This window comes from Pelophylax lessonae (genome assembly GCF_965119305.1).
Source record: "Pelophylax lessonae genome assembly, chromosome: 6".
NCBI lineage: Eukaryota > Metazoa > Chordata > Amphibia > Anura > Ranidae > Pelophylax > Pelophylax lessonae.
Window position 1 is genome coordinate 217,870,213 of NC_138773.1, and position 12,949 is coordinate 217,883,161.

Below are 12,949 nucleotides of genomic sequence, written 5' to 3' on the forward strand. Positions count from 1 at the left end.
ATTTTGTCAATGACACTAGTACATTATTCTGAGTCATGAAGATCCTATATCTTAGATCAGGGTTTCTCAACCAGGGTTCCGTGGAACCCTAGGGTTCCTCCTGAGGTTGCTAGGGGTTTCTTGAAAATGGGCAATTTCTGCCTTTCAGATAAAATCCCAATGACACCATTGTTCCTTTTAGCTATCTGTAAGGGGGTAATTCTTCCCAATGATGACAAGAGTAAGGAGCATTCTTCCCACTAACTGTAAAACTAATGTGTCATGAGTAGTAGATTTAAAATTTTTAGCAGGGGTTTCCCCGAGCCCAGAAATTTATTTCAAGGGTTCCTCTGTGTTGAAAAGGTTGAGAAAGGCTGTCTTAGATCCTACCCCAGGATTTTCCAAGGCACGGCATCCTTCATGAAGCAGAGTGCAGAATCAAAGGCAGCAGCAAAGCAAATTGAAATCTTAAAAGGTGGATCACCTCGGCCCTAGAACCCTAATTTTGCTTTATTGCAGATTTCCAATTTATTAAATAGCGGCCTAAGACTTATACTTTAATGGCAATGTTCAAAGAGTAACAAACCATATGCAAGAATTTGTCTTTAACTGATTGGATCTCGGTAAACAAAGTAATTGCTAAGGGTCACTGTACTTACATCATTACTGCTCATGTACTATTTTATTGAATACCCCTATACCTGTTCCATAACTTAAGGAGACTGCTTCTATCAGTTCAGTATGCAGAGAGTTAAACACTGCTGTGAGTTAACAGCTTTGTCCTGTAGAGTAGTAATTAGTGTTTTTGCCACAGCTTTTGATGACTTGCTGACCTACAGCCTGGACCCAGCATCAGAAAGCAAATGACTGATTGATTCAATTACTGTGCTGTCTTCTTATTCTCTATGCCTTCTGTGATGGTGCTGGACACTCTATATTAATGATGTTCCAGACTGTTCCTTTTACGTCTCTCCTTATAATAAACTGTTTGATGTCTAATGTTATTTATGCTGTGCGTATGAAAACACCCAATCGTCAGGGTGTTATGGTAATCATGTGGTATGCTTCACTAATTAATATTCGCAGTGTATTGGGAGCTTCTGTTCCACTCATCTTCTAGTTTAAAATACTCATTTTCACATTTAGTGGGAAGCTGATGCTTTTAAATTCATTTTATTTTCTTATCATGCTTTAAAGTTTTCTTATTGCCATTTACTGCTGCAATATGTTGACATCACATAAATAGAGGTTTGTAAAGTCGTAACAGAAAAGTGATGTGACTATGGGTACAGAATATTCAGTAATGGTTTAGTTCAATAGGGTGCTTTTTCATTTATTAATGGACTACTGCTTTTCCTGCCATAAAATATTACTGATACAGAACAGCCAGTGACAAAACATCTTCAGAGCGTATAGCTCCCCAAATGTTAGAGAGTAAACGAGTGTCAGATCCTGACAAATAAGGTTCAAAAGATATAATAGGTAGTCTACTAATGACTTGAATATTATACACTAATAAATAATGATATTTTGATGGATGAGCTGGAAGTTTCCAATAAAACTGCTCCTATTAAATGAGTATTCATGAATCTGGACATAAGATTGGTTAGATATTGAGCAAGGAAAATAGAAAATGAAGTCCATAATGTGTGGAAATTGGAAATGTTCTTTTTAGGGCAGTAGAGGGCTTTCAGATTTCAGTCAGTAAGCTAAAGTGTCACACCACCCTTCCTCCAAATGTGATACTGGAAAGTAAACCAGTGAAATAATGTCTTATAGAAACAGTTTATTACTTTAAAAACTTTCCGCCCATGCTATAGCCGAAAGATGGACAGCGCCGGCTTCCAGTGTCGGGAGGGCGTCTATACATTAATGACAACTGATCAGGGAAGTAAACAGAAGCAAGTTATCGGCTTTTTTTCTCCTCGCGCCACCTATCAGTGTCCACCAATGCCACCTATCAGTGCCCATCAGTGCCACCTATCAGTGTCCACCAGTGCCACCCATTAGTGCCCATCAGTGCTGTCAATCAGTGCCCATCACTGCCTCATGTCACCTAGCAGTGCTGCCTATCAGTGCCCATCAGCACCACCTATCAGTGCGCATCATTGCCACCTATCAGTGCCGCCTATCAGTGCCACCTCTCAGTGCCCTTCAGTGCTGATTATCAGAGCCCATCAGTGCCATCTATAAGTGCTGCCCATCAGTGCCTATTAGTGCCACCTCTCAGTGCCCTTCAGTGTTGTCTATCAGTGCCCATCATTGCCACCTATAAGTGCAGCCTCATCAGTACCTCCTCATCAGTGCCCACCACTGCTGCCTCATCAGTGCCCATCAGAGCAGCTTCATCAGTGCCTATCAGTGCCACATATCAGTGCCCATTAGTGCAGCCTATCAGTGCCCATTAGTGCTGCCTCAATAGCGCACATCAGTAAAGGAGGAAAAATTCCCTGTTTGCAAATTTTTATATCAAACTATGAAAATTTTTTTCTTTTTTTAAAACTTTCGGTCTTTTTTTGTTTCTTTAGCAAAAATAAATAAATAAATAAAATAAAATAAAAAACCCAGTGGTGATTTAATACCACCAAAATAAAACTCTATTTGTGTGAAAATAATAATTAAAAATGTTGTTTGGGTACAGTGTTGCATGACCGTGCAATTGTCATTCAAAATGCAATAGTGCTGAAAGCTGGACATTGGCGTGGATAGGAAGGGGGTGAAAGTGCCCAGTAGGCAAGTGGTTAAAGTAAACCTGTCAATTAAAAAAAGTTAACTTGTCTATGGAGAGGATGTTTAGCCACTAGAGATACTTGAATCTACCTACAGAAATTTACATTACTTCCCATGAAGGGCTAAATCCTGTGGTGCTTTAAAAAGAAAACAGGTTCTCTCCATTCTACAGCCACAAGTTGACCTTGCTTTCATTACAAATGCTTACTGGTCAGTGGAGCTACCCATCACAAAGATGATCCATTCAGAATATGGTAGGCAGCTCAAGACTAATGCTGGGTGAACACGTATAGAATTTTAGGCCGTTTGCAGTGCTAACGACTATTCGTCGAATCGTCACTCAATAACTGACAGAATAAAATAATTTCCATGATCAAAGTGATTGGTCAATAACAACAACAACATATATAATTCCGGTTTACATATATTCAAAGGACATGCGCAATACAAGACAGAAGATTATTTTTGTTTCGATTACAATATACATGTATATACTTTAATTGAAACAGTAAAAGTTTTCGCTTCGGATCCATCGACATTAGCTGGGCCTACTGCCAAAATTGACGGTAAAGTTGGGTCCACTAATGGCACGAATGTCGAACAATCTTTCCGAAAACAAACAATTTCGGCCGGAAATTCTATACGTGTATGGCCAGCTTAAGCTAAATATGTTAAGAAGTGTATAAGTCCACCTGTTAGAACAACTTGGATCTCCAAGGGCTCTAATGATCTTAAGATATGCACAGGCACTTCTGGGTGGCTGCATTTCATTCCTATAGACAGTCCACCGGGTTTTTAAAGTGCCAGGTATACTTAGCATGTACTGTTAGAGATGGGCTGTTCAATAATTTAAAGCCTCACTTTAATAAAATGTTTGTCAAGCCACATTTTTTTTTACTAGTTTTGGATAGAATGGGGAAGAATTAGAGCTATTGTTGGTTTTTTTCCTAGCATCTAGGGTTTCGATAAAGGAATTTACCCTAATTTTCTGCACTGCTGATAACAATTTCACCAGACAGACAGACAGTTTAGAGTTATTGGGGTCAATAAATACCACATTAATTTTAATGATGAGTTAAAATAACTCATGTGGTATTTATCTCCAAAAGTAGTAAATTCACTAAAAAACATGCGTTACTTACAGAATGTGATATATAGTTATGTTTTGCGATATTTAGCACTTCAATTTTGCGTTATTTGTTTCACAATGATTTTTTTTTGGAAGGCTAACACTGGGCCAGAAGGCACACAGCAATATTGTAAGCTCTAACGTGCAGGGCCCTCTCATTCCTACTGTATTAAAGTGTATTGTATTTGTACTGTCTACCTTAACCACTTTACCACCGGAGGATTTTCCTGCTAAAAGACCAGGGGTTTTTTTGCGATTTTTTACTGCGTGACTTTAACGGACAATTGCGCGGTCGTGCGACGCTGTACCTAAACGAATTTCACGTCCTTTTTTTCCCACAAACAGAGCTTTCTTTTGGTGGTATTTGATCACCTGTGCGATTTTTTGATCACGCGCTATAAACAAAAAAAGAGCGTAATTTTTGCAAAAACAACAATATTTTTCACTTTTTTTTATATGAAATTCCCCCCAAAAAAAATGTAAAAATCAAAATTTTTTAACATTTTCGGCCAATTTGTTTTACGCTACCTATGTTTAGTAAAAAAAATCACAAAAAGCGTATTTTGATTGGTTTGCGCAAAAGTTATCGCGTTTACTAACAAAGGGAAAGATTTTTGTCATTTTTGGTGTTTTTTTTTTTTAACGAGTAATGGCAGCGATCTGCGATTTTTTTTGCGGTACTGCGACATTGCGGCGGACAGATCGGACCCTTGACTGACATTTTTGACACTTTTGGGGGTACCAGTGACATTACTGCAGTAATCAGTGCTATATATATGCACTGTTACTGCAAAAATGACACTGGCAGGGAAGGGGTTAACAGTATTGGACAGGGAGGGGTTAAGTGTGTCCTAGGGGCGTGATTCTAACTGTGCAGGGACAGGTCTACTAGTGTAAAAACAAAGATCAACAGTTCTACATAGTAGAACTGTCTGATCTTCACTTTTACACAGGGAGAACTGACAGGCGGCTTGTTTACATAAGCCGCTCTGTCTTTCTCCCGCTGTACCGGCGATCGTAGTGTGACCGGCGGACATCGGGTCCGCTAGTCACACTCCCGCACTCCTCCGTGAACGAGCCGAGGAGGGCGCGCGCCTCAGCGGGCGCGCGCCCGCCCGCCCGCTATTGGCTCTAGAAGGAGTGACAGGCGAGCGACGTAGACCTACGTCACTCTGCCTGGCCGGGGCCGACTGCCGCAGTAAATATACTGTGCGCAGTCGGCAACCGGTTAAAGTTGTAAAGTGCTGCGTAAACTGTCAGCACTATATAAATCCTATATAATAATAATATTGTAAAACTATGAAAGGAAATACATCGTACTGCTTCAAGTGGAGACAGAACAGCGGTCTGCCGATGTAAACGCGGCAGACTGCTGTTCTGTCAGTATTGAACACAGGGATCCTCCTATTTAGGAACACAGGTCTCTGTGTTCATCCAGAAAGCCCATCACCCACACAGTTAGAAAGCACCCCCTAGGGACATTTTTAACCCTTTGACAGCCCCTGGATTTAACCCCGTCCCTGCCAGTGGCATTAGTACAGTAACAGTGCATATTTTTAGAACTGATTACTGTAGTAATGTCATTGGTCCCCCCAAAAGTGTCAAAAATGTCAGTTCGTTGTCCAATCTGTCTGCAGCAGAGTCGCACTCCCGCTAAAAATCACTGATTCCCGCCACTAGTAAAAAAAAGATAAAATAAATAAAAATTACATAAATCTTTCCCATAGTTTGTAGGCGCAATAACTTTTGTGCAAACCTATCAATATACACTTATTGGGATTTTTTTTAACCAAAAATATGTAGCAGATCACATATTGGCCTAAAATAATAAAAAAATTTGATTGTTACATTTTTTTATTAGGAATGTTTTATAGCAGAAAGTAAAAAACAGGTTTCTTTTTAGAATTGTCGCTATTTTTTTGTCCTATAGCGCAAAAAAAAGCTATATTTGTGGGAAAAAAGGACATTAATTTTAAAGTAAAGCATTGCACGACCGAGCAATTGTCAGATAAAGTAACGCAGTGGCGTGTCACAAAAAATGGCCTGTTTATTAAGGGGGTAAAACCTTCCAATCCAGAAGTAGTTGACTGATTGTGCAATTTTTGCTTATGAATGCGTCGCTAGAAAAAGTTCTGCAACATTACATTTTAGGCCTGTAGTAGGTAATGAGGTCTGTTTCCAAAAATGTATGTAGTGGATAGGGGATGAGCAAACCCTGAAACATTTGGTTCACAGGAGGTTTAGTAAATCTAGCAAAAAGCCTGCTAAACCCAAACATAGCACCTAACCCCATTAAAGTCTGTGGCTGCCTAATCTATTATTTCCTTGCCTTTTAATGTCCTATTTGCAAGTTTTTGCTAATAAAAGGAGGTAGCTGGTCACTTTTATGGGGAATTTGTACCAATTTGAAAAAAAAATAGCACAAAGGGGACAGGTTCCCTAAAAGCAGTCTAAAGGGCAACAAAAATACACAAATCCTTTAAATATGGAGGTGGTCTCAAAAGGTTTTTTAACAGATGGCACAGTCCGACCTTCATAAGTCAGTATGCAAAAAGACATCGTCCTGTGTACATCGGGAGCTTTATCAGCCTCTCTGTCCGGAGCTGACGTTTTTTTTTTCATTCAACCCACTGGGTTTAACAGAAAAAAAAACTCACAGTATGTACCAGGCTTAAGGATAAGCTTTTGGTTCAAGTCGATCAATCCTAACCCAGCCTGTTTGGTATTTGGTACTGCTAAATGATTGATCCTCGTATGTTTACAAATAGAACCAACTCAGGGATCTGTCACTTAGCAGTGGCAGTGCTACTATTGCTAAATGACAGATGCCTGGTCTCAGTTTGTTTAAAAAGAAAATCACTTATACAAGAAAACATTGTACTTCTGCAACTACACATGCAAGGTTAAGGCATCTCCAAAGGCGGTATCAAAAATTTTAGAGACTAGTTTTCTAACACACCAACAGCACAAGGCTGCAGGCACAGTCACAGGCAGCACCAACCTTCATAAATGAGTGTGCCAAAAGACAACCTCCTGTGTATCGGGAGCTGTGCAACTGGTGCTATTCTGACCACATGCATTATCACATCTGCTAATTCATCATGGACGGCAAGTTAGAACAAAGATCTAACGTGTAATTCTGTGTGAAACTGAGCAAATCTGCCACAGAGACTTTGACATGGTTCGGGTAAGTTTATAGCCATGCTGCAATGAGTTGTTTGAGATGTTTTAAGATTAAGGTGTCCCCAGGAAGAAGGAACACCGCGTCGAAGTCTGCCAAGAACTCCGTCAGCGTGCCTGTGGGGATGAACTTGGCAGCAACACCGAGCATGTTCAAATCACAGGTGAGGATTGCCTGAACTGTTTCGTATGACACAATGACAATGGCAACAATGCTGTGGATTGTTCTCCAATGATTGATCATCACGCACAAGTTGATGAATGGTTTCAACATTTTCGGGGGTTGAGCTTGTTGAAGGTCTTACTGATCTCTCGCCGTTTTCCAGTGATGTTCTTCTGCTCTTGAAGTGCGCATGCCATTCAAAGCACCTCAAGCAACTCATTGCAGCATCAACGTAAACATGTGGAATCATGTCAAATGCCTCTGTGGCAGATTTGCCCAGTTTCACACAGAAGTTCATGTTTCCTATTTGTTCTAACTTGCTGTCATTGATGAAATAGCAGGCGTGGTAACGCACATGGTCAGAATGGCACCAGTTGCACAGCTCCCCATGTACACAGGACAATGTCTTTTGGCACCCTAACTTATGAAGGCCCGTGCTCCCTGTGACTGTGCATGCAGACTTGTGCTGCCATCTGTTGGTGTGTTAGAAAACTAGTCCCAAAACCTTTTTATACCACCTTTGGAGATGCTTTAACCTTGTGTAGTTAGGGAAGTGCAATGTGTTCCTTTAAAATTGAATTTTTTTTTTTTTTTACAAACAGGGACCAAGCATCTGTCATTTAGCAACAGCAGTACTGCCACTGCTAAATGTCAGATCCCCAACTTGCTTTTATTTGTAAACATACAAGGATCAGCCATTTAGCAGTTCCAGATATCAAACAGGCGTGGTTTCAACTAAGCGCTTGCTTGACCTGAACTGAAAGCTTAAGCCTGGTACACAATATTTTTTTTCCATTCAACCCAACGGGTTAAAAAAAAAAACCTGTCAGCTCCGGTCAGAGCCACTGTACTAACAATCTAATGTTAGTACAGCGATCTCCCCCACTGAGCTGTTGTGTTCTGACAGGGGGGCGCCCCCACCCCAGCAGAACATTCCAATCAGCGCTCTTAGCTGATCAGCTGCTGGTTTTAAAGCATGCTCATCTGATAGAAGCCGGCCAAACGTCTGGCTTCATTCGGATCGGCTGGCATACACACAGGTCGAATGTTGGCTGTTGTTTTTTTTAACCGGCCAGTGTTGAGCGGCATGAGTAAGGCCTCTTGCACACTGCAGCTTGAAAAAGCTCACTAAACCTTTTTTTTTTTACTGAGCTAAAATATAGCCCATTAATTGTAATGTGCCTATGCACACAGGCGCGTAAACAAGCGCCGTGCATACTTCAGTAAAAACAAAATGGAAACATTTTGGGCAGTAATTTACACCTCATGCGCCCAAATGGCCATTTACATAATGTGCAGAACAAGAACCTGAGAATATGTTTCCGTGCATACGTGCAAAATTGCGCGAGCGCACATGCGCGAAAATACGCGCAAATACATAAAGAAAAACTGATGAAAAATTAGATGCTCAAACAGGAATATTGTGTGCAAGAGGCCTAAGGAAAAGGGTAGTCGGCATTCAGGATAACATCCAAAATAATATTTCTTTATTGACAAAACATGTGCAATGCTGTAAAACAGTCTAAGAGTTTTGGACGTCAGTTCTTAGTCATGGCTGCAATGACTAAGAACTAACGTCTGGAACAAGTAGGCTGTTTTAGAGCATTGTACATGTTTACTTAAAAAAAAAACTATATTATTTTGGATGTCATCCTGAGTGCTGACCACCCTTTCCTTACTCTGGAACATTAGAGGTGTCAGCAGCCTCCAGGTCTGAGCAACGGGCAGGGCTTTTATATGGGAAGGTTGTAGCGCCTATACTCCTCTTTTTCTTTGCTGTTGCCCAGCATCCGGCCTATGTGTATAGGGTTTTAGTAGTGGACAACAAACTAGCCCTTGAAAAAAAGAATTTTAGGCCAAACACGCCTGTAATCCATCCTTGATGCTATGTTGGTTTATTGTCCGCATTTATTCTGCTGCTATTTTTTCCTTAGGTCTCATTAAGCCATCAGAACCTGCGTTGCTTAGCTAGCCTTTTAATTGCACTGAATATAGACATTTAAAGATATGGAAGAGATGTGTGACAGGTAAGGAGTGAGATACATACACATACACACCAAGGGTGAGGAAGGGTCAGGAGATACCAACTGTAGGTCATTCTGGTCAGACTAAATATTGTGCTTGGCTGAGAGTGTGTTATAGTATATTAATGGTAAGATTAATGTACAAACACTGGGGTAAAGCTAATGGTAGGAAAACAAAAAAGAAAAAACAACAAAAGGGTCAAAGTCAAGACAAAGAGTAAAGGCTATGGTGGAATACTTACTCCTGACATAGGGGTGTAGGCAGGAGGAGGGCTGTGTCCAATTTCACTCTGATAGGAAAAAGAAATGGAATGATGGGAATAAGAATGAAAAGAATTTATGTGTTGCATGAGATAGTAAGAATAAAGCATGCATCATAGAGAGGCCAACTCCACATCATGGATGTAAACACTCTTCTATACAATGAAAAATATACTGTATGTATTCAGTTGTGCTACTGAGAAAAAAATACTAGTATGCTTCCAAGTCAGATCATAGCAATTCAACAACTAACTATTGTAGCGTTAAAAAGCCAGGATGTCTTATCGTGTTGTCATTGGGCTATTTTAGGGTATCAGAAATTAGCCATGTGCATGACAAAAAAAATTGTTTAGTTTATATTCATTAATCTAGTCATTTACATTGGTTAAGTAAGGTTGATTCATTCAATTTGTATACGGCGGAATTCCTTTTATGTCTTTTTCAAATTTTCTTTGAATTTACTCTTTTTTTTTTGTTTGAAATGTTTGAATCGATACATTTTGAATCGGTCGATTTGAAAACTTTAGGTTTTTGTTTTTTTGATTCGAATGTGGCAAAGTGAACAAACAAAATAAAAATCTTCATCAAATGATTACACTGACTCTTTAAATCATCTTTGGCTTAACAAAAACAGCATTATTTCGAAATGGTACTAAATTGGTAACAACACACTCAAACTTTGATTTCAGAAATATGTTTATGGTTCGAATTCGACTAGAATTCGATGTAAAATGTATTTGATTTTCAATTCGAATGTCAAAAATTCAGACCAATTTGGTTTTGTTATTTGGAGCATTCAGTAAAAACTTTGTTTATACTGCAATTTGGGTTTTCAGATATATATGACTCTCAGAATAACTAAAAATGTATCCGATTATTTATTCAGAACGAAACGAACCGCACATGTCTACCAGAAATAACAATGATAAGACTCTCAATACAGATGCTAGCTATAATGTTTAATGCTCACTGGCTACTTAGAACCTAGAGTTTATTTACTTTCTTTAAAAGACACTTACACCTAGAAAAATAATTTTTTGGACTGTGCAAGTACATTATTATAATAAATAATTACTGCTGTGGCTTATAGGTAAGGTCAAATTATTTAGGAGATCTAAAAACGGATGTAGAATAAGTCATATTCAACTGTCCCTGGGTAACTTTAGAGCATATTTAGATTTTTATTGCTGTCTGTGTTCCCACTGGGGAGAGCTGTCCTCTCTATTTGTCTAAAGCCCCTTTTACACATACGGACTGTTCATTTCATCAGTTCAGTCAGTTTTTTTCAGTCAACATCCAATTTCCATATTTTGTCATCAGTTTTTCATCCGTTTTCCATCCTTTGTCATCAGATTTTCATCCGTTGTCATCCGATTTTTTATCCGTTGTCATCCATTTTCATCCGTTTTCATCCATTTTTTTATCCATTGTCATCCTTTGTCATCCGTTCTCTATCCGTTGTCATCCGTTTTCATCCATTTTTCATCCAATCCTTTTTTTTAACAGATGAAAAATAGGGCTTTTAATCTGTTCAAAAAAACAGATGTTGACGGAAGCCAATGAAAACAGATGTAAATTAATGATCATCCATTTACATCCGTTTTTTATCCATAGGAATGCATTGATATCCATTTTTCATCCGTCAACAGATGGATGAAAAAACGTACGAACGCTCCATATGTGTGAAAGGAGCCTTAGTGATCATTGTCACTTGATAAAATGTGAAGGTAAATCAAAAATGTTACAATTGTCACCTAATGAGGTGTGAGACACCTGTTCCAGTGGAAGCTCTCAATGAGGGAATTTCCCCTTACTTTGGGATGATTTCTTAAAACCTCATATTGTACCTTCAGGACACAACACAGACAGCAAAAAAAGTGTGCAAATATTGTTTAAATACAAGAGGCATGCCTATTCTTGAATCTTTGTGCATTTCTTTCAGATCGGTGCAGTAATATAGTTTGAAACTGTCTCTGTGCAGGAGCTTACAATGACACAGACCAGTCTCTGCTGCTCTTTCTCCTTGTGTAGGGTAACTGGTCTTGCATCAGCTCCAACCTGTAGTTGTCAGCCTGGAGATAAAAGCACCACAAGGTCCCTCTCAGAGCTCTGTTTAGGCTATATGCAGTATAGTGGTGATGTATTTGCCACTTTAAGGCTACATTCACACTTGTTAAAAATACTAGTGCTGACAGTAACCTGAGCCAACGAGCATATAGCATTACCGTGTGTTTTTGATGCATTTAACATGAGTTTAAGGTGCGTTAAAAAAACAGCACCCCAGAAACCCTCTAGGTGATCACCAATATTCCACCTTCCACCTCACTGATATTTGATTAATACTTGTCAAACTCACTGTAAACAGGCTATAAATGTTAAATGCATATTTACCACTTGCCGACCAGCTGGCCATACTTTTAGGGCGGCCAGGTTGGCTCTGTCCCGCAAAATGACATACTAGTACTACCTAGTGGGGGCGCACCACAGAGGGAGCCAATCAGGGGGTCCGACAGCCGTGATGTCTGCCGCCACCGACGATCGCTCCCCATGGAGACAGAAAGGCGGTCTGCCGATGTAAAGATGGCAGACTGCTGTTCTGTCAGTGATGAACACAGGGATCCTGTGTTCCTCCTATTTAGGAACACAGGTCCCTGTGTTTATCCAGCAAGCCCATTCTGCACACAATTAGAAAGCACCCCCTAGGGACACATTTAACCCTTTGATCGCCCTGGTGTTAACACCTTCCCTGTCATTAGTACAATAACAGTGTTTGTAGTAATGTCACTAGTCCCCCACAAAAGTGTCAAAAATGTCAGTTAGGTGTCCGATCTGTCTGCAGCAAAATTGCTGATCGCCGCCATTACTAGTAAAAAATGAAAAAAAAATTACATAAATCTTTCCCCTAGTTTGTAGACGCAATAACTTTTGCGCAAACCAATTAATATACACTTATTGTGATTTTTTGACCAAAAATATGTAGCAGTACATATTGGCCTAAAATGATGAAAAAATTGGATTTTTACATTTTTTTTTTATTGGGAGTGTTTTATAGCAGAAAGTAAAAAATATTGTTTTTTTTTTTATTTTTCAAATTGTTGCTCTTTTTTTGTTTATAGCGCAAAAAATAAAAATCACATAGGTGATCAAATACCACCAAAAGAAAGCTCTATTTATGAGGAAACAAGAACATCAATTTTATTAGGGTACAGCGTTGCATGACCGCGCATATGTCAGTTAAAGTAACAGAGTACTGTATCGCATAAAATGGCCTGGTCATTAAGGGGGTAAAACATTCCATTCCAGAAGTGGTTATTGATGCATTACCATAGCCTTGAATGGAAGGGGTTGACAAGCTTCAGCTCCTCCCAGACTTGACATGTAATTTCCGTTTTTGCCACACATGCTACATGTTTTTCAAATGTGAACAGCTCTGTCCACTGTCCATATTATCCACTACAGCCTTGCTTTACTAGGTGTTTGAGG

General features: G+C 39.5%; 1 protein-coding gene across 2 annotated transcripts in view; it reads right to left on the bottom strand.

Moving 5' to 3' along the window:
• The window catches only part of ERBB4 (erb-b2 receptor tyrosine kinase 4), a 1,312,942-nt gene that overhangs the window by 10,124 nt on the left and 1,289,869 nt on the right, over positions 1 to 12,949 (bottom strand). Inside the window, exon 26 of one of the 2 annotated variants that reach the window (XM_082261896.1) lies at positions 9,448 to 9,495. The exons of the other annotated variant lie outside the window; for it this stretch is intronic. Coding sequence (XP_082118022.1) covers positions 9,448 to 9,495 — 48 coding nt within the window. The remainder of the gene's footprint in view (positions 1 to 9,447; positions 9,496 to 12,949) is intronic. 2 annotated transcript variants of the gene reach the window in all.